The 22887-nt window shown below is 40.8% G+C and overlaps 2 protein-coding genes and 1 long non-coding RNA gene across 4 annotated transcripts in view; all 3 read left to right on the top strand.

Moving 5' to 3' along the window:
* LOC140389026 (uncharacterized) overlaps positions 1–704 on the top strand; it is a 63140-nt gene extending 62436 nt beyond the window's left edge. The window contains exons 20-21 of the mRNA XM_072473192.1: positions 108–182; positions 568–704. Of these exons, the coding sequence (XP_072329293.1) occupies positions 108–182; positions 568–704 (212 nt within the window). The remainder of the gene's footprint in view (positions 1–107; positions 183–567) is intronic.
* Positions 705–2132: 1428 nt separating this feature from the next.
* Positions 2133–6234, top strand: LOC140389292 (uncharacterized). 2 transcript variants are annotated; one of them, XR_011934323.1, is made up of 3 exons: positions 2133–2198; positions 2589–2684; positions 6183–6234. It is a non-coding gene; the product is annotated as an uncharacterized lncRNA (long non-coding RNA). The 2 variants fall into 2 exon arrangements; XR_011934324.1 differs by lacking the exon at positions 6183–6234 and adding an exon at positions 4163–4214.
* Positions 6235–8682: 2448 nt separating this feature from the next.
* Positions 8683–22537, top strand: LOC140389025 (uncharacterized). Its single transcript, XM_072473191.1, has 14 exons — positions 8683–8775; positions 10240–10314; positions 10707–10802; positions 12267–12341; positions 12734–12829; positions 14294–14368; positions 14761–14856; positions 16321–16395; positions 16788–16883; positions 18348–18422; positions 18815–18910; positions 20375–20449; positions 20842–20937; positions 22401–22537. Exons 1-14 carry the CDS (start codon positions 8721–8723, stop codon positions 22535–22537), a joined length of 1218 nt encoding a protein of 405 aa, XP_072329292.1. The 5' UTR covers positions 8683–8720.
* Positions 22538–22887: the final 350 nt, after the last annotated feature.

Raw genomic sequence — 22887 nt, 5'->3', positions numbered from 1 at the left:
TTCACCCAGCACACCCGGATCCGTGCCGGGTGCAAGGTGATAGCTAAATGGCGCCCACAAATAATCATGTTTCTGTTTTTCGCATTTATTAATTTTTCTATGATTAGAATACACAACATCTTCTGGAACCTCAAAAGAAAGCACTTCAACAGAAGCAGTCACAACTGTGTTCACTTCCCCAGGTATGTTCAATTGTAATTTAGCAATACTGACAGGATAAAGTACAAATGTTGGTAATTCCGTTTTGCATATGCAACCAATGATATTGACTGATATATTGTAAACTCAAAAATTTAAACTGAGCAGACAAGTTTGGACTACAGGCAGTCAAAAACTCTATGTTAACAGTGAAACATCTTGGAACAACATATTTAAGAATACAAAATGTACTCCTTAACTTGGAGGTCCAGGATAGTTTCCGAATAAGTATCACAGCAATTTCAAATTTTAGAATCTCCCATGATTTGTATTCATGTTATTGAACTGATCTTGCACAACCTATGCGCATTTTGCTGTAATTATTTGGAGTATTGTTCAACTTCACTGACACTCTATTATGATTAACAGGAACATCACCCTTGCCTTCAACATCAACTGAACCATCTACAATGGTAACCACAGTTTTAGACACTTCAGCTCCAACATCAACAAGTGAAACAACAGGTATTTTCAGTGCTATCCAATTGTCAATGTTTAACCTCTAACTGATAACTCATATGTTAAACAAGCAGCGAACCAGTCTCACCTTGAATTTCACAATCAATATTTGTAGAATTGTAAAGGCCTTCGTATTTTCATGATTTCCTGCATGCGAATAGCCTTACATTTCCGTTGCTTCAATATCAGTTCAGCCAGCAAAACACAGGACATCTCCAAAACCATCAACAAGTTTGAATTCATGGACACATTTCAAATTTTTAAATCTCATTTTGCTATCTCACAAATGAACTGAAGTGAATCAAACACAGAGACGTTTGTACTTCTTGTCACAACGCCTCAAATTGCTTCTTCATTCAAGAACTGATGTCAAAATGAAATCAAGAAACATACTCACGCAGTGACATTCCCATCTTTCCTAATAATGAATCTGTCTAGTCGCATAACCATTACACGCTTGATTCATGTATCTGTTATAATTGATGCTCCTTTAATTTCATCATACAAAAATCTCATTCACTTCCGCTGATCATGCCATTGCATAATCATTTTTAATGAGCAATACTGTCATTGAACTGCTTGAATTCAACTCGATGACGTTGCTGTATATTCTTTACGGACAACGATTCAGGGGACAAATGTTTAAATCAAATTTTGGGTGCATTGGGTAGGTTGTTTCTCGGTGGATGCTATCAATGGAATGTTGGTGTTTGCTTTGGCCTCTGGGAGTTTCTCCTTACCAAGCCAACACTCAGAGAGATTTCCTACTGGTGAACAGATCGCTGATTTTGGTCAATGTGCACAGCAGCCCCTATCACTTCCCCCCACCACTTTTATCAGCCTCCAACATTTCTACACCTCTTCTTCACCCTCCAAACATCTCTAGCATGTTGGGATCTCCCCCTCACGCACCCTGACCTATTGGCAAATCCCCTCCGGGCCCGGCCCCTGACAGATACAACCTGGCATCCAGGATCCCTGGCACTTCCAGCATGGCACCCTGAAGTGCCATCCAGGCACCCTGGCAGTGTCATAGTGCCTAAACCAGTCACCCAGGTTGCACTTGCCAGGATACTATGCTGGCAATGCCAATGTGCCCAGGTTCCAGGATACCACCCTGTGTCCCTAAACACTCAGGGTCTCGAATTCCTTCTGAGATGTACCCAAGTTGCCGTTATGCATGGCCCACGTTTGTGTTGACCAGATCTAAACTGCGCCCTGGTGAGTTCTCACACAAATTCTTTTGTTCCGAGGCGCTGTATGAGTATGGTGTCTGTGTATTTGAATGACTCATTTAAATCGCTCAATTAAATGTGCATTTCTGGAACTTGCCCAGCGCGATTTGGTGATCTCCTGGGATTCACCCAGCACACCGGAATCCGTGCCGGATGCAAGGTGATAGCTGAATCGCGCCAAAAATTATCATGTTTCTGTTTTTTGCTGTTAATCAACTTTTCTATGATTAGAATACACGACAGCTTCTGGAACCACAAATGGAAGATCTTCAACAGAAACAGTCACAACTGTGTTCACTTCCCCAGGTATGATCTATTGTAATGTAGCAATCCATATTACTGAAAGGATAGAGTACAAATGTTGGGGATACCTTTTGCATATGCAACCAATGATATTGACTGATATATTGTAAACTGAAAAAAATAACTGAGCAGAAAAGTTTGGACTACATGTAGTCAAAAACTCTATATTAACAGTGAAACATCTTATAACAACGTATTTAAGAATACAATATGTACTCCTTAACTTGGAGGTCCAGGGTAGTCTCCGAATAAGTATCACAGCACTAATAAATGTTAGAATCGCCCATGATTTGTATTCATATTATTGAACTTAACTTGCACAACCTATGCGCATTTTGCTGTAATTATTTGGAGTATTGTTCAACTTCACTGACACTCTGTTATGATTAACAGGAACATCACCCTTGACTTCAATATCAACTGAACCATCTACAATGGTAACCACAGGTTTATACATTTCACCTTCAACATCAACAAGTGAAACAACAGGTATTTTCAGTGCTATCCAATTGTCAATGTTTAACCTCTAACTGATAACTCATATGTTAAACAAGCAGCGAACCAGTCTCACCTTGAATATCACAATCAATATTTGTAGAATTGTAAAGGACTTTGTATTTTCAAGATTTCCTGCATGCGAATAGCCTTACATTTCCGTTGCTACAATATCAGTTCAGCCAGCAAAACACAGGACATCTCCAAAACCATCAACAAGTTTGAATTCATGGACACATTTCAAATTTTTAAAACTCATTTTGCTATCTCACAAATGAACTGAAGTGAATCAAACACAGGGACGTTTGTACTTCTTGTCACAATGCCTCAAATTACTTCTTCATTCAAGAACTGATGTCAAAATAAAATCAATATACAGACTCACGCAGTGACATTCCTATCTTTCCGAATAATGAATCTGTCTAGTCGCATAACCATGAAAAGCTTGATTCATGTATCCGTTATAATTGAAGCTCCTTTAATTTCATCATACAAAAATCTCATTCACTTCCGCTGATCATGCCATTGCATAATCATTTTTAATGAGCAATGCTGTCATCGAACTGCTTGAATTCAACTCGATGACGTTGCTGTATATTCTTTACGGACAACAATTAAGGGGACAAATGTTTAAATCAAATTTTGGGTGCATTGGGTAGGATGTTTGTCGGTGGATGCAGTGCCGAGAAGCAATCCGCTATCAATGGAATGTTGCCCTTTGTTTGGCCTCTGGGAATTTCTCCTCACCAAGGCTACACTCAGACAGATTTCTTGCTGGTGAGCAGATTGCAGATTTCGGTCAGCGTGCACAGCAGTCCCTCTCACTTCTCGCCACCACTTTTATCAGCCTCCAAGGTTTCGACACCTCCTCCACACCCTCCAAACTTCTCTAGGACGCTGAGAACTCTCCCTCACCCCCCTCACCAATTGGCAAAGCCCCTCCAGGCCCGACCCCTGACAGATACAACCTGGCATCCAGGAGCTCTGGCAATTCCAGAATGGCACCCTGCAGTGCCATCCAGGCACCCTGGCAGTGTCATAGTGCCTAATCCAGTTACCCAGGTTGCATTTGCCAGGATACTAGGCTGGCATTGCCAAGGTGCCCACGTTCCAGGATACCACCCTGTGACCCTGAACACTCAGGGTCTCTAACGCCTTGTGAGATGTACCTAAGGTGCCTTTATGCGTGGCCCTTGTTTGTGTCGACCAGATCTAAACGGCGCACTGGTGAGGTCTCACAGGCACGCTTTTGTTCCTGGACGCCGGGTGAGTCTGGCATCCGTGTATTTGAATGACTCATTTAAATGGCTCAATTAAATGTGAATTTCTGGATCTTGCCCAGCGCGATTTGGTGATCTCTTGTGATTCACCCAGCATACCCAGATCCGTGCCGGGTGCAAGGTGATAGCTAAATGCCGCCCACAAATAATCATGTTTCTGTTTTTCGCATTTATTAATTTTTCTTTGATTAGAATACACAACATCTTCTGGAACCTCAAAAGAAAGCACTTCAACAGAAGCAGTCACAACTGTGATCACTTCCCCAGGTATGTTCAATTGTAATTTAGCAATACTGACAGGATAAAGTACAAATGTTGGTAATTCCGTTTTGCATATGCAACCAATGATATTGACTGATATATTGTAAACTCAAAAATTTAAACTGAGCAGACATGTTTGGACTACAGGCAGTCAAAAACTCTATGTTAACAGTGAAACATGTTGGAACAACATATTTAAGAATACAAAATGTACTCCTTAACTTGGAGGTCCAGGATAGTTTCCAAATAAGTATCACAGCAATTTCAAATTTTAGAATCTCCCATGATTTGTATTCATGTTATTGAACTGATCTTGCACAACCTATGCGCATTTTGCTGTAATTATTTGGAGTATTGTTCAACTTCACTGACACTCTATTATGATTAACAGGAACATCACCCTTGACTTCAACATCAACTGAACCATCTACAATGGTAACCACAGGTTTATACACTTCAGCTTCAACATCAACAAGTGAAACAACAGGTATTTTCAATGCTATCCAATTGTCAATGTTTAACCTCTAACTGATAACTCATATGTTAAACAAGCAGCGAACCAATCTCACCTTGAATATCACAATCAATATTTGTGGAATTGTAAAGGCCTTCGTATTTTCATGATTTCCTGCATGCGAATAGCCTTACATTTCCGTTGCTTCAATATCAGTTCAGCCAGCAAAACACAGGACATCTCCAAATCCATCAACAAGTTTGAATTCATGGACACATTTCAAATTTTTAAAACTCATTTTGCTATCTCACAAATGAACTGAAGTGAATCAAACACAGAGACGTTTGTACTTCTTGTCACAACGCCTCAAATTACTTCTTCATTCAAGAACTGATGTCAAAATAAAATCAATAAATAAACATACTCACGCAGTGACATTCCTATCTTTCCGAATAATGAATCTGTCTAGTCGCATAACCATTAAAAGCTTGATTCATGTATCCGTTATAATTGAAGCTCCTTTAATTTCATCATACAAAAATCTCATTCACTTCCGCTGATCATGCCATTGCATAATCATTTTTAATGAGCAATACTGTCATTGAACTGCTTGAATTCAACTCGATGACGTTGCTGTATATTCTTTACGGCCAACGATTCAGGGGACAAATGTTAAAATCAAATTTTGAGTGCATTGGGTAGGTTGTTTCTCGGTGGATGCTATCAATGGAATGTTGCTGTTTGCTTTGGCCTCTGGGAGTTTCTCCTTACCAAGGCCACACTCAGAGAGATTTCCTACTGGTGAACAGATCGCCGATTTTGGCCAATGTGCACAGCAGCCCCTATCACTTCCCCCCACCACTTTTTTCATCCTCCAACGTTTCTACACCTCTTCTTCACCCTCCAAACGTCTCTAGCACTTTGGGATCTCCCCCTCACCCACGTTGACCAATTGGCAAATCCCCTCCGGGCCCGGCCCCTGACAGATACAACCTGGCATCCGGGATCCCTGGTACTTCCAGCATGGCACCCTGCAGTGCCATCCAGGCACCCTGGCAGTGTCATAGTGCCTAAACCAGTCACCCAGGTTGCACTTGCCAGGATACTATGCTGGCAATGCCAATGTGCCCAGGTTCCAGGATACCACCCTGTGTCCCTGAACACTCAGGGTCTCTAATTCCTTCTGAGATGTACCCAAGGTGCCGTTATGCATGGCCCACGTTTGTGTTGACCAGATCTAAACTGCGCACTGGTGAGTTCGCACACAAATTCTTTTGTTCCTAGGCGCTGGATGAGTATGGTGTCTGTGTATTTGAATGACTCATTTAAATAGCTCAATTAAATGTGCATTTCTGGAACTTGCCCAGCGCGATTTGGTGATCTCCTGGGATTCACCCAGCACACCGGAATCCGTGCCGGATGCAAGGTGATAGCTGAATCGCGCCAAAAATAATCATGTTTCTGTTTTTTGCTGTTAATTAACTTTTTTGTGATTAGAATACACGACATCTTCTGGAACCACAAATGGAAGATCTTCAACAGAAACAGTCACAACTGTGTTCACTTCCCCAGGTATGATCTATTGTAATGTAGCAATCCATATTACTGAAAGGATAAAGTACAAATGTTGGGGATACCTTTTGCATATGCAACCAATGATATTGACTGATAGATTGTAAACTGAAAAAAATAACTGAGCAGAAAAGTTTGGACTACATGTAGTCAAAAACTCTATATTAACAGTGAAACATCTTATAACAACGTATTTAAGAATACAATATGTACTCCTTAAATTGGAGGTCCAGGGTAGTCTCCGAATAAGAATCACAGCACTAATAAATGTTAGAATCGCCCATGATTTGTATTCATGTTATTGAACTTAACTTGCACAACTATGCGCATTTTGCTGTAATTATTTGGAGTATTGTTCAACTTCACTGACACTGTTATGATTAACAGGAACATCACCCTTGACTTCAACATCAACTGAACCATCTACAATGGTAACCACAGGTTTATACACTTCACCTTCAACATCAACAAGTGAAACAACAGGTATTTTCAGTGCTATCCAAGTGTCAATGTTTAACCTCTAACTGATAACTCATATGTTAAACAAGCAACGAACCAGTCTCACCTTGAATATCACAATCAATATTTGTAGAATTGTAAAGGACTTTGTATTTTCAAGATTTCCTGCATGCGAATAGCCTTACATTTCCGTTGCTACAATATCAGTTCAGCCAGCAAAACACAGGACATCTCCAAAACCATCAACAAGTTTGAATTCATGGACACATTTCAAATTTTTAAAACTCATTTTGCTATCTCACAAATGAACTGAAGTGAATCAAACACAGAGACGTTTGTACTTCTTGTCACAACGCCTCAAATTACTTCTTCATTCAAGAACTGATGTCAAAATAAAATCAATATACATACTCACGCAGTGACATTCCTATCTTTCCTAATAATGAATCTGTCTAGTCGCATAACCATTACAAGCTTGATTCATGTATCCGTTATAATTGATGCTCCTTTAATTTCATCATACAAAAATCTCATTCACTTCCGCTGATCATGCCATTGCATAATCATTTTTAATGAGCAATGCTGTCATCGAACTGCTTGAATTCAACTCAATGACGTTGCTGTATATTCTTTACGGACAACGATTCAGGGGACAAATGTTTAAATCAAATTTTGGGTGCATTGGGTGGGATGTTTCTCGGTGGATGCAGTGCCGAGAAGCACTCCGCTATCAATGGAATGTTGCCCTTTGCTTTGGCCTCTGGGAATTTCTCCTCACCAAGGCTACACTCAGACAGATTTCTTGCTGGTGAGCAGATTGCAGATTTCGGTCAGCGTGCACAGCAGTCCCTCTCACTTCCCGCCACCACTTTTATCAGCCTCCAAGGTTTCGACACCTCCTCCACACCCTCCAAACTTCTCTAGGACGCTGGGAACTCTCCCTCACCCCCCTCACCAATTGGCAAAGCCCCTCCAGGCCCGACCCCTGACAGATACAACCTGGCATCCAGGAGCTCTGGCAATTCCAGAATTGCACCCTGCAGTGCCATCCAGGCACCCTGACAGTGTCATAGTGCCTAATCCAGTTACCCAGGTTGCATTTGCCAGGATACTAGGCTGGCAATGCCAAGGTGCCCACGTTCCAGGATACCACCCTGTGACCCTGAACACTCAGGGTCTCTAACGCCTTGTGTGATGTACCTAAGGTGCCTTTATGCGTGGCCCTTGTTTGTGTCGACCAGATCTAAACGGCGCACTGGTGAGGTCTCACAGACACGCTTTTGTTCCTGGGTGCCGGGTGAGTCTGGCATCCGTGTATTTGAATGACTCATTTAAATGGCTCAATTAAATGTGAATTTCTGGATCTTTGCCAGCGCGATTTGGTGATCTCTTGTGATTCACCCAGCATACCCGGATCCGTGCCGGGTGCAAGGTGATAGCTAAATGGCGCCCACAAATAATCATGTTTCTGTTTTTCGCATTTATTAATTTTTCTATGATTAGAATACACTACATCTTCTGGAACCTCAAAAGAAAGCACTTCAACAGAAGCAGTCACAACTGTGTTCACTTCCCCAGGTATGTTCAATTGTAATTTAGCAATAGTGACAGGATAAAGTACAAATGTTGGTAATTCCGTTTTCCATATGCAACCAATGATATTGACTGATATATTGTAAACTCAAAAATTTAAACTGAGCAGACAAGTTTGGACTACAGGCAGTCAAAAACTCTATGTTAACAGTGAAACATGTTGGAACAACATATTTAAGAATACAAAATGTACTCCTTAACTTGGAGGTCCAGGATAGTTTCCGAATAAGTATCACAGCAATTTCAAATGTTAGAATCTCCCATGATTTGTATTCATGTTATTGAACTGATCTTGCACAACCTATGCGCATTTTGCTGTAATTATTTGGAGTATTGTTCAACTTCACTGACACTCTATTATGATTAACAGGAACATCACCCTTGACTTCAACATCAACTGAACCATCTACAATGGTAACCACAGTTTTAGACACTTCAGCTTCAACATCAACAAGTGAAACAACAGGTATTTTCAGTGCTATCCAATTGTCAATGTTTAACCTCTAACTGATAACTCATATGTTAAACAAGCAGCGAACCAGTCTCACCTTGAATATCACAATCAATATTTGTGGAATTGTAAAGGCCTTCGTATTTTCATGATTTCCTGCATGCGAATAGCATTACATTTCCGTTGCTTCAATATCAGTTCAGCCAGCAAAACACAGGACATCTCCAAAACCATCAACAAGTTTGAATTCATGGACACATTTCAAATTTTTAAAACACATTTTGCTATCTCACAAATGAACTGAAGTGAATCAAACACAGGGACGTTTGTACTTCTTGTCACAACGCCTCAAATTACTTCTTCATTCAAGAACTAATGTCAAAATAAAATCAATAAATAAACATACTCACGCAGTGACATTCCTATCTTTCCTAATAATGAATCTGTCTAGTCGCATAACCATTACAAGCTTGATTCATGTATCCATTATAATTGATGCTCCTTTAATTTCATCATACAAAAATCTCATTCATTTCCGCTGATCATGCCATTGCATAATCATTTTTAATGAGCAATACTGTCATTAAACTGCTTGAATTCAACTCGATGACGTTGCTGTATATTCTTTACGGACAACGATTCAGGGGACAAATGTTTAAATCAAATTTTGGGTGCATTGGGTAGGTTGTTTCTCGGTGGATGCTATCAATGGAATGTTGCTGTTTGCTTTGGCCTCTGGGAGTTTTTCCTTACCACGGCCACACTCAGAGAGATTTCCTACTGGTGAACAGATCGCCGATTTTGGTCAATGTGCACAGCAGCCCCTATCACTTCCCCCCACCACTTTTATCAGCCTCCAACGTTTCTACACCTCCTCTTCACACTCCAAACATCTCTAGCACGTTGGGATCTCCCCCTCACCCACCCTGACCAATTGGCAAAGCCCCTCCGGGCCCGGCCCCTGACAGATACAACTTGGCATCCAGGAACCATGGCACTTCCAGCATGGCACCCTGCAGTGCCATCCAGGCACCCTGGCAGTGTCATAGTGCCTAAACCAGTCACCCAGGTTGCACCTGCCAGGATTCTATGCTGGCAATGTCAATGTGCCCAGGTTCCAGGATACCACCCTGTGTCCCTGAACACTCAGGGTCTCTAATTCCTTCTGAGATGTACCCAAGGTGCCGTTTTGCATGGCCCACGTTTGTGTTGACCAGATCGAAATGGCGCACTGGTGAGTTCTCACACAAATTCTTTTGTTCCTAGGCGCTGTGTGAGTATGGTGTCTGTGTATTTGAATGACTCATTTAAATAGCTCAATTAAATGTGCATTTCTGGAACTTGCCCAGCGCGATTTGGTGATCTCCTGGGATTCACCCAACACACCGGAATCCGTGCCGGATGCAAGGTGATAGCTGAATCGCGCCAAAAATAATCATGTTTCTGTTTTTCGCTGTTAATTAACTTTTCTATGATTAGAATATACGACATCTTCTGGAACCACAAATGGAAGAACTTCAACAGAAACAGTCACAACTGTGTTCACTTCTCCAGGTATGATCTATTGTAATGTAGCAATCCATATTACTGAAAGGATAAAGTACAAATGTTGGTGATTCAGTTTTCCATATGCAACCAATGATATTGACTGATATATTGTAAACTCAAAAATTTAAACTGAACAGAAAAGTTTGGACTACATGTAGTCAAAATCTCTATATTAACAGTGAAACATTTTATAACAACGTATTTAAGAAGACAATATGTACTCCTTAACTTGGAGGTCCAGGGTAGTCTCCGAATAAGTATCACAGCACTAATAAATGTTAGAATCGCCCATGATTTGTATTCATGTTATTGAACTTAACTTGCACAACCTATGCGCATTTTGCTGTAATTATTTGGAGTATTGTTCAACTTCACTGACACTCTATTATGATTAACAGGAACATCACCCTTGACTTCAACATCAACTGAACCATCTACAATGGTAACCACAGTTTTAGACACTTCAGCTTCAACATCAACAAGTGAAACAACAGGTATTTTCAGTGCTATCCAATTGTCAATGTTTAACCTCTAACTGATAACTCATATGTTAAACAAGCAGCGAACCAGTCTCACCTTGAATATCACAATCAATATTTGTGGAATTGTAAAGGCCTTCGTATTTTCATGATTTCCTGCATGCGAATAGCCTTACATTTCCGTTGCTTCAATATCAGTTCAGCCAGCAAAACACAGGACATCTCCAAAACCATCAACAAGTTTGAATTCATGGACACATTTCAAATTTTTAAAACTCATTTTGCTATCTCACAAATGAACTGAAGTGAATCAAACACAGGGACGTTTGTACTTCTTGTCACAACGCCTCAAATTACTTCTTCATTCAAGAACTGATGTCAAAATAAAATCAATAAATAAACATACTCACGCAGTGACATTCCTATCTTTCCTAATAATGAATCTGTCTAGTCGCATAACCATTACAAGCTTGATTCATGTATCCATTATAATTGATGCTCCTTTAATTTCATCATACAAAAATCTCATTCATTTCCGCTGATCATGCCATTGCATAATCATTTTTAATGAGCAATACTGTCATTAAACTGCTTGAATTCAACTCGATGACGTTGCTGTATATTCTTTACGGACAACGATTCAGGGGACAAATGTTTAAATCAAATTTTGGGTGCATTGGGTAGGTTGTTTCTCGGTGGATGCTATCAATGGAATGTTGCTGTTTGCTTAGGCCTCTGGGAGTTTTTCCTTACCACGGCCACACTCAGAGAGATTTCCTACTGGTGAACAGATCGCCGATTTTGGTCAATGTGCACAGCAGCTCCTATCACTTCCCCCCACCACTTTTATCAGCCTCCAACGTTTCTACACCTCCTCTTCACCCTCCAAACGTCTCTAGCACGTTGGGATCTCCCCCTCACCCACCCTGACCAATTGGCAAAGCCCCTCCGGGCCTGGCCCCTGACAGATACAACTTGGCATCCAGGATCGCTGGCACTTCCAGCATGGCACCATGCAGTGCCATCCAGGCACCCTGGCAGTGTCATAGTGCCTAAACCAGTCACCCAGGTTGCACCTGCCAGGATTCTATGCTGGCAATGTCAATGTGCCCAAGTTCCAGGATACCACCCTGTGTCCCTGAACACTCAGGGTCTCTAATTCCTTCTGAGATGTACCCAAGGTGCCGTTTTGCATGGCCCACGTTTGTGTTGACCAGATCTAAATGGCGCACTGGTGAGTTCTCACACAAATTCTTTTGTTCCTAGGCGCTGTGTGAGTATGGTGTCTATGTATTTGAATGACTCATTTAAATAGCTCAATTAAATGTGAATTTCTGGAACTTGCCCAGCGCGATTTGGTGATCTCCTGGGATTCACCCAACACACCGGAATCCGTGCCGGATGCAAGGTGATAGCTGAATCGCGCCAAAAATAATCATGTTTCTGTTTTTCGCTGTTAATTAACTTTTCTATGATTAGAATATACGACATCTTCTGGAACCACAAATGGAAGAACTTCAACAGAAACTGTCACAACTGTGTTCACTTCTCCAGGTATGATCTATTGTAATGTAGCAATCCATATTACTGAAAGGATAAAGTACAAATGTTGGTGATTCAGTTTTCCATATGCAACCAATGATATTGACTGATATATTGTAAACTCAAAAATTTAAACTGAACAGAAAAGTTTGGACTACATGTAGTCAAAAACTCTATATTAACAGTGAAACATTTTATAACAACGTATTTAAGAAGACAATATGTACTCCTTAACTTGGAGGTCCAGGGTAGTCTCCGAATAAGTATCACAGCACTAATAAATGTTAGAATCGCCCATGATTTGTATTCATGTTATTGAACTTAACTTGCACAACCTATGCGCATTTTGCTGTAATTATTTGGAGTATTGTTCAACTTCACTGACACTCTATTATGATTAACAGGAACATCACCCTTGACTTCAACATCAACTGAACCATCTACAATGGTAACCACAGTTTTAGGCACTTCAGCTTCAACATCAACAAGTGAAACAACAGGTATTTTCAGTGCTATCCAATTGTCAATGTTTAACCTCTAATTGATAACTCATATGTTAAACAAGCAGCGAACCAGTCTCACCTTGAATATCACAATCAATATTTGTGGAATTGTAAAGGCCTTCGTATTTTCATGATTTCCTGCATGCGAATAGCCTTACATTTCCGTTGCTTCACTATCAGTTCAGCCAGCAAAACACAGGACATCTCCAAAACCATCAACAAGTTTGAATTCATGGACACATTTCAAATTTTTAAAACTCATTTTGCTATCTCACAAATGAACTGAAGTGAATCAAACACAGGGACGTTTGTACTTCTTGTCACAACGCCTCAAATTACTTCTTCATTCAAGAACTGATGTCAAAATAAAATCAATAAATAAACATACTCACGCAGTGACATTCCTATCTTTCCTAATAATGAATCTGTCTAGTCGCATAACCATTACAAGCTTGATTCATGTATCCATTATAATTGATGCTCCTTTAATTTCATCACACAAAAATCTCATTCATTTCCGCTGATCATGCCATTGCATAATCATTTTTAATGAGCAACACTGTCATTGAACTGCTTGAATTCAACTCGATGACGTTGCTGTATATTCTTTACGGACAACGATTCAGGGGACAAATGTTTAAATCAAATTTTGGGTGCATTGGGTAGGTTGTTTCTCGGTGGATGCTATCAATGGAATGTTGCTGTTTGCTTTGGCCTCTGGGAGTTTTTCCTTACCACGGCCACACTCAGAGAGATTTCCTACTGGTGAACAGATCGCCGATTTTGGTCAATGTGCACAGCAGCCCCTATCACTTCCCCCCACCACTTTTATCAGCCTCCAACGTTTCTACACCTCCTCTTCACCCTCCAAACATCTCTAGCACGTTGGGATCTCCCCCTCACCCACCCTGACCAATTGGCAAAGCCCCTCCGGGCCCGGCCCCTGACAGATACAACTTGGCATCCAGGAACCATGGCGCTTCCAGCATGGCACCCTGCAGTGCCATCCAGGCACCCTGGCAGTGTCATAGTGCCTAAACCAGTCACCCAGGTTGCACCTGCCAGGATTCTATGCTGGCAATGTCAATGTGCCCAGGTTCCAGGATACCACCCTGTGTCCCTGAACACTCAGGGTCTCTAATTCCTTCTGAGATGTACCCAAGGAGCCGTTTTGCATGGCCCACGTTTGTGTTGACCAGATCGAAATGGCGCACTGGTGAGTTCTCACACAAATTCTTTTGTTCCTAGGCGCTGTGTGAGTATGGTGTCTGTGTATTTGAATGACTCATTTAAATAGCTCAATTAAATGTGCATTACTGGAACTTGCCCAGCGCGATTTGGTGATCTCCTGGGATTCACCCAACACACCGGAATCCGTGCCGGATGCAAGGTGATAGCTGAATCGCGCCAAAAATAATCATGTTTCTGTTTTTCGCTGTTAATTAACTTTTCTATGATTAGAATATACGACATCTTCTGGAACCACAAATGGAAGAACTTCAACAGAAACAGTCACAACTGTGTTCACTTCTCCAGGTATGATCTATTGTAATGTAGCAATCCATATTACTGAAAGGATAAAGTACAAATGTTGGTGATTCAGTTTTCCATATGCAACCAATGATATTGACTGATATATTGTAAACTCAAAAATTTAAACTGAACAGAAAAGTTTGGACTACATGTAGTCAAAATCTCTATATTAACAGTGAAACATTTTATAACAACGTATTTAAGAAGACAATATGTACTCCTTAACTTGGAGGTCCAGGGTAGTCTCCGAATAAGTATCACAGCACTAATAAATGTTAGAATCGCCCATGATTTGTATTCATGTTATTGAACTTAACTTGCACAACCTATGCGCATTTTGCTGTAATTATTTGGAGTATTGTTCAACTTCACTGACACTCTATTATGATTAACAGGAACATCACCCTTGACTTCAACATCAACTGAACCATCTACAATGGTAACCACAGTTTTAGACACTTCAGCTTCAACATCAACAAGTGAAACAACAGGTATTTTCAGTGCTATCCAATTGTCAATGTTTAACCTCTAACTGATAACTCATATGTTAAACAAGCAGCGAACCAGTCTCACCTTGAATATCACAATCAATATTTGTGGAATTGTAAAGGCCTTCGTATTTTCATGATTTCCTGCATGCGAATAGCCTTACATTTCCGTTGCTTCAATATCAGTTCAGCCAGCAAAACACAGGACATCTCCAAAACCATCAACAAGTTTGAATTCATGGACACATTTCAAATTTTTAAAACTCATTTTGCTATCTCACAAATGAACTGAAGTGAATCAAACACAGGGACGTTTGTACTTCTTGTCACAACGCCTCAAATTACTTCTTCATTCAAGAACTGATGTCAAAATAAAATCAATAAATAAACATACTCACGCAGTGACATTCCTATCTTTCCTAATAATGAATCTGTCTAGTCGCATAACCATTACAAGCTTGATTCATGTATCCATTATAATTGATGCTCCTTTAATTTCATCATACAAAAATCTCATTCATTTCCGCTGATCATGCCATTGCATAATCATTTTTAATGAGCAATACTGTCATTAAACTGCTTGAATTCAACTCGATGACGTTGCTGTATATTCTTTACGGACAACGATTCAGGGGACAAATGTTTAAATCAAATTTTGGGTGCATTGGGTAGGTTGTTTCTCGGTGGATGCTATCAATGGAATGTTGCTGTTTGCTTAGGCCTCTGGGAGTTTTTCCTTACCACGGCCACACTCAGAGAGATTTCCTACTGGTGAACAGATCGCCGATTTTGGTCAATGTGCACAGCAGACCCTATCACTTCCCCCCACCACTTTTTTCATCCTCCAACGTTTCTGCACCTCTTCTTCACCCTCCAAACGTCTCTAGCACGTTGGGATCTCCCCCTCACCCACGTTGACCAATTGGCAAATCCCCTCCGGGCCCGGCCCCTGACAGATACAACCTGGCATCCAGGATCCCTGGCACTTCCAGCATGGCACCCTGCAGTGCCATCCAGGCACCCTGGCAGTGTCATAGTGCCTAAACCAGTCACCCAGGTTGCACTTGCCAGGATACTATGCTGGCAATGCCAATGTGCCCAGGTTCCAGGATACCACCCTGTGTCCCTGAACACTCAGGGTCTCTAATTCCTTCTGAGATGTACCCAAGGTGCCGTTATGCATGGCCCACGTTTGTGTTGACCAGATCTAAACTGCGCACTGGTGAGTTCGCACACAAATTCTTTTGTTCCTAGGCGCTGGATGAGTATGGTGTCTGTGTATTTGAATGACTCATTTAAATAGCTCAATTAAATGTGCATTTCTGGAACTTGCCCAGCGCGATTTGGTGATCTCCTGGGATTCACCCAGCACACCGGAATCCGTGCCGGATGCAAGGTGATAGCTGAATCGCGCCAAAAATAATCATGTTTCTGTTTTTTGCTGTTAATTAACTTTTTTGTGATTAGAATACACGACATCTTCTGGAACCACAAATGGAAGATCTTCAACAGAAACAGTCACAACTGTGTTCACTTCCACAGGTATGATCTATTGTAATGTAGCAATCCATATTACTGAAAGGATAAAGTACAAATGTTGGTGATTCAGTTTTGCATATGCAACCAATGATATTGACTGATATATTGTAAACTCAAAAATTTGAACTGAACAGAAAAGTTTGGACTACATGTAGTCAAAAACTCTATATTAACAGTGAAACATTTTCTAACAACGTATTTAAGAAGACAATATGTACTCCTTAACTTGGAGGTCCAGGGTAGTCTCCGAATAAGTATCACAGCACTAATAAATGTTAGAATCGCCTATGATTTGTATTCATGTTATTGAACTTAACTTGCACAACCTATGCGCATTTTGCTGTAATTATTTGGAGTATTGTTCAACTTCACTGACACTCTATTATGATTAACAGGAACATCACCCTTGACTTCAACATCAACTGAACCATCTACAATGGTAACCACAGGTTTATACACTTCACCTTCAACATCAACAAGTGAAACAACAGGTATTTTCAGTGCTATCCAATTGTCAATGTTTAACCTCTAACTGATAACTCATATGTTAAACAAGCAGCGAACCAGTCTCACCTTGAATATCACAATCAATATTTGTGGAATTGTAAAGGCCTTCGTATTTTCATGATTTCCTGCATGCGAATAGCCTTACATTTCCGTTGCTTCAATATCAGTTCAGCCAGCAAAACACAGGACATCTCCAAAACCATCAACAAGTTTGAATTCATGGACACATTTCAAATTTTTAAAACTCATTTTGCTATCTCACAAATGAACTGAAGTGAATCAAACACAGGGACGTTTGTACTTCTTGTCACAACGCCTCAAATTACTTCTTCATTCAAGAACTGATGTCAAAATAAAATCAATAAATAAACATACTCACGCAGTGACATTCCTATCTTTCCTAATAATGAATCTGTCTAGTCGCATAACCATTACAAGCTTGATTCATGTATCCATTATAATTGATGCTCCTTTAATTTCATCATACAAAAATCTCATTCATTTCCGCTGATCATGCCATTGCATAATCATTTTTAATGAGCAATACTGTCATTAAACTGCTTGAATTCAACTCGATGACGTTGCTGTATATTCTTTACGGACAACGATTCAGGGGACAAATGTTTAAATCAAATTTTGGGTGCATTGGGTAGGTTGTTTCTCGGTGGATGCTATCAATGGAATGTTGCTGTTTGCTTAGGCCTCTGGGAGTTTTTCCTTACCACGGCCACACTCAGAGAGATTTCCTACTGGTGAACAGATCGCCGATTTTGGTCAATGTGCACAGCAGACCCTATCACTTCCCCCCACCACTTTTTTCATCCTCCAACGTTTCTGCACCTCTTCTTCACCCTCCAAACGTCTCTAGCACGTTGGGATCTCCCCCTCACCCACGTTGACCAATTGGCAAATCCCCTCCGGGCCCGGCCCCTGACAGATACAACCTGGCATCCAGGATCCCTGGCACTTCCAGCATGGCACCCTGCAGTGCCATCCAGGCACCCTGGCAGTGTCATAGTGCCTAAACCAGTCACCCAGGTTGCACTTGCCAGGATACTATGCTGGCAATGCCAATGTGCCCAGGTTCCAGGATACCACCCTGTGTCCCTGAACACTCAGGGTCTCTAATTCCTTCTGAGATGTACCCAAGGTGCCGTTCTGCATGGCCCACGTTTGTGTTGACCAGATCTAAACTGCGCACTGGTGAGTTCGCACACAAATTCTTTTGTTCCTAGGCGCTGGATGAGTATGGTGTCTGTGTATTTGAATGACTCATTTAAATAGCTCAATTAAATGTGCATTTCTGGAACTTGCCCAGCGCGATTTGGTGATCTCCTGGGATTCACCCAACACACCGGAATCCGTGCCGGATGCAAGGTGATAGCTGAATCGCGCCAAAAATAATCATGTTTCTGTTTTTCGCTGTTAATTAACTTTTCTATGATTAGAATATACGACATCTTCTGGAACCACAAATGGAAGAACTTCAACAGAAACTGTCACAACTGTGTTCACTTCTCCAGGTATGATCTATTGTAATGTAGCAATCCATATTACTGAAAGGATAAAGTACAAATGTTGGTGATTCAGTTTTCCATATGCAACCAATGATATTGACTGATATATTGTAAACTCAAAAATTTAAACTGAACAGAAAAGTTTGGACTACATGTAGTCAAAAACTCTATATTAACAGTGAAACATTTTATAACAACGTATTTAAGAAGACAATATGTACTCCTTAACTTGGAGGTCCAGGGTAGTCTCCGAATAAGTATCACAGCACTAATAAATGTTAGAATCGCCCATGATTTGTATTCATGTCATTGAACTTAACTTGCACAACCTATGCGCATTTTGCTGTAATTATTTGGAGTATTGTTCAACTTCACTGACACTCTATTATGATTAACAGGAACATCACCCTTGACTTCAACATCAACTGAACCATCTACAATGGTAACCACAGTTTTAGGCACTTCAGCTTCAACATCAACAAGTGAAACAACAGGTATTTTCAGTGCTATCCAATTGTCAATGTTTAACCTCTAACTGATAACTCATATGTTAAACAAGCAGCGAACCAGTCTCACCTTGAATATCACAATCAATATTTGTGGAATTGTAAAGGCCTTCGTATTTTCATGATTTCCTGCATGCGAATAGCCTTACATTTCCGTTGCTTCACTATCAGTTCAGCCAGCAAAACACAGGACATCTCCAAAACCATCAACAAGTTTGAATTCATGGACACATTTCAAATTTTTAAAACTCATTTTGCTATCTCACAAATGAACTGAAGTGAATCAAACACAGGGACGTTTGTACTTCTTGTCACAACGCCTCAAATTACTTCTTCATTCAAGAACTGATGTCAAAATAAAATCAATAAATAAACATACTCACGCAGTGACATTCCTATCTTTCCTAATAATGAATCTGTCTAGTCGCATAACCATTACAAGCTTGATTCATGTATCCATTATAATTGATGCTCCTTTAATTTCATCACACAAAAATCTCATTCATTTCCGCTGATCATGCCATTGCATAATCATTTTTAATGAGCAACACTGTCATTGAACTGCTTGAATTCAACTCGATGACGTTGCTGTATATTCTTTACGGACAACGATTCAGGGGACAAATGTTTAAATCAAATTTTGGGTGCATTGGGTAGGTTGTTTCTCGGTGGATGCTATCAATGGAATGTTGCTGTTTGCTTTGGCCTCTGGGAGTTTTTCCTTACCACGGCCACACTCAGAGAGATTTCCTACTGGTGAACAGATCGCCGATTTTGGTCAATGTGCACAGCAGCCCCTATCACTTCCCCCCACCACTTTTATCAGCCTCCAACGTTTCTACACCTCCTCTTCACCCTCCAAACATCTCTAGCACGTTGGGATCTCCCCCTCACCCACCCTGACCAATTGGCAAAGCCCCTCCGGGCCCGGCCCCTGACAGATACAACTTGGCATCCAGGAACCATGGCGCTTCCAGCATGGCACCCTGCAGTGCCATCCAGGCACCCTGGCAGTGTCATAGTGCCTAAACCAGTCACCCAGGTTGCACCTGCCAGGATTCTATGCTGGCAATGTCAATGTGCCCAGGTTCCAGGATACCACCCTGTGTCCCTGAACACTCAGGGTCTCTAATTCCTTCTGAGATGTACCCAAGGAGCCGTTTTGCATGGCCCACGTTTGTGTTGACCAGATCGAAATGGCGCACTGGTGAGTTCTCACACAAATTCTTTTGTTCCTAGGCGCTGTGTGAGTATGGTGTCTGTGTATTTGAATGACTCATTTAAATAGCTCAATTAAATGTGCATTACTGGAACTTGCCCAGCGCGATTTGGTGATCTCCTGGGATTCACCCAACACACCGGAATCCGTGCCGGATGCAAGGTGATAGCTGAATCGCGCCAAAAATAATCATGTTTCTGTTTTTCGCTGTTAATTAACTTTTCTATGATTAGAATATACGACATCTTCTGGAACCACAAATGGAAGAACTTCAACAGAAACAGTCACAACTGTGTTCACTTCTCCAGGTATGATCTATTGTAATGTAGCAATCCATATTACTGAAAGGATAAAGTACAAATGTTGGTGATTCAGTTTTCCATATGCAACCAATGATATTGACTGATATATTGTAAACTCAAAAATTTAAACTGAACAGAAAAGTTTGGACTACATGTAGTCAAAATCTCTATATTAACAGTGAAACATTTTATAACAACGTATTTAAGAAGACAATATGTACTCCTTAACTTGGAGGTCCAGGGTAGTCTCCGAATAAGTATCACAGCACTAATAAATGTTAGAATCGCCCATGATTTGTATTCATGTTATTGAACTTAACTTGCACAACCTATGCGCATTTTGCTGTAATTATTTGGAGTATTGTTCAACTTCACTGACACTCTATTATGATTAACAGGAACATCACCCTTGACTTCAACATCAACTGAACCATCTACAATGGTAACCACAGTTTTAGACACTTCAGCTTCAACATCAACAAGTGAAACAACAGGTATTTTCAGTGCTATCCAATTGTCAATGTTTAACCTCTAACTGATAACTCATATGTTAAACAAGCAGCGAACCAGTCTCACCTTGAATATCACAATCAATATTTGTGGAATTGTAAAGGCCTTCGTATTTTCATGATTTCCTGCATGCGAATAGCCTTACATTTCCGTTGCTTCAATATCAGTTCAGCCAGCAAAACACAGGACATCTCCAAAACCATCAACAAGTTTGAATTCATGGACACATTTCAAATTTTTAAAACTCATTTTGCTATCTCACAAATGAACTGAAGTGAATCAAACACAGGGACGTTTGTACTTCTTGTCACAACGCCTCAAATTACTTCTTCATTCAAGAACTGATGTCAAAATAAAATCAATAAATAAACATACTCACGCAGTGACATTCCTATCTTTCCTAATAATGAATCTGTCTAGTCGCATAACCATTACAAGCTTGATTCATGTATCCATTATAATTGATGCTCCTTTAATTTCATCATACAAAAATCTCATTCATTTCCGCTGATCATGCCATTGCATAATCATTTTGAATGAGCAATACTGTCATTAAACTGCTTGAATTCAACTCGATGACGTTGCTGTATATTCTTTACGGACAACGATTCAGGGGACAAATGTTTAAATCAAATTTTGGGTGCATTGGGTAGGTTGTTTCTCGGTGGATGCTATCAATGGAATGTTGCTGTTTGCTTAGGCCTCTGGGAGTTTTTCCTTACCACGGCCACACTCAGAGAGATTTCCTACTGGTGAACAGATCGCCGATTTTGGTCAATGTGCACAGCAGACCCTATCACTTCCCCCCACCACTTTTTTCATCCTCCAACGTTTCTGCACCTCTTCTTCACCCTCCAAACGTCTCTAGCACGTTGGGATCTCCCCCTCACCCACGTTGACCAATTGGCAAATCCCCTCCGGGCCCGGCCCCTGACAGATACAACCTGGCATCCAGGATCCCTGGCACTTCCAGCATGGCACCCTGCAGTGCCATCCAGGCACCCTGGCAGTGTCATAGTGCCTAAACCAGTCACCCAGGTTGCACTTGCCAGGATACTATGCTGGCAATGCCAATGTGCCCAGGTTCCAGGATACCACCCTGTGTCCCTGAACACTCAGGGTCTCTAATTCCTTCTGAGATGTACCCAAGGTGCCGTTATGCATGGCCCACGTTTGTGTTGACCAGATCTAAACTGCGCACTGTGAGTTCGCACACAAATTCTTTTGTTCCTAGGCGCTGGATGAGTATGGTGTCTGTGTATTTGAATGACTCATTTAAATAGCTCAATTAAATGTGCATTTCTGGAACTTGCCCAGCGCGATTTGGTGATCTCCTGGGATTCACCCAGCACACCGGAATCCGTGCCGGATGCAAGGTGATAGCTGAATCGCGCCAAAAATAATCATGTTTCTGTTTTTTGCTGTTAATTAACTTTTTTGTGATTAGAATACACGACATCTTCTGGAACCACAAATGGAAGATCTTCAACAGAAACAGTCACAACTGTGTTCACTTCCACAGGTATGATCTATTGTAATGTAGCAATCCATATTACTGAAAGGATAAAGTACAAATGTTGGTGATTCAGTTTTGCATATGCAACCAATGATATTGACTGATATATTGTAAACTCAAAAATTTGAACTGAACAGAAAAGTTTGGACTACATGTAGTCAAAAACTCTATATTAACAGTGAAACATTTTCTAACAACGTATTTAAGAAGACAATATGTACTCCTTAACTTGGAGGTCCAGGGTAGTCTCCGAATAAGTATCACAGCACTAATAAATGTTAGAATCGCCTATGATTTGTATTCATGTTATTGAACTTAACTTGCACAACCTATGCGCATTTTGCTGTAATTATTTGGAGTATTGTTCAACTTCACTGACACTCTATTATGATTAACAGGAACATCACCCTTGACTTCA

This window comes from Scyliorhinus torazame, chromosome 14 (genome assembly GCF_047496885.1).
Source record: "Scyliorhinus torazame isolate Kashiwa2021f chromosome 14, sScyTor2.1, whole genome shotgun sequence".
Lineage (NCBI taxonomy): Eukaryota > Metazoa > Chordata > Chondrichthyes > Carcharhiniformes > Scyliorhinidae > Scyliorhinus > Scyliorhinus torazame.
This window is presented reverse-complemented; position numbering and strand designations above follow the sequence as displayed.

Coding starts and splice junctions, on each gene's coding strand:
- LOC140389025 (XM_072473191.1), top strand. CDS start 8,721: ATGGTAACCACAGTTTTAGACACTTCAGCTTCAACATCAACAAGTGAA. Junction 14,857..16,320: donor ATCAACAAGTGAAACAACAG/GTATTTTCAGTG, acceptor TTTTGTGATTAG/AATACACGACATCTTCTGGA. Junction 16,884..18,347: donor ATCAACAAGTGAAACAACAG/GTATTTTCAGTG, acceptor TTCTATGATTAG/AATATACGACATCTTCTGGA.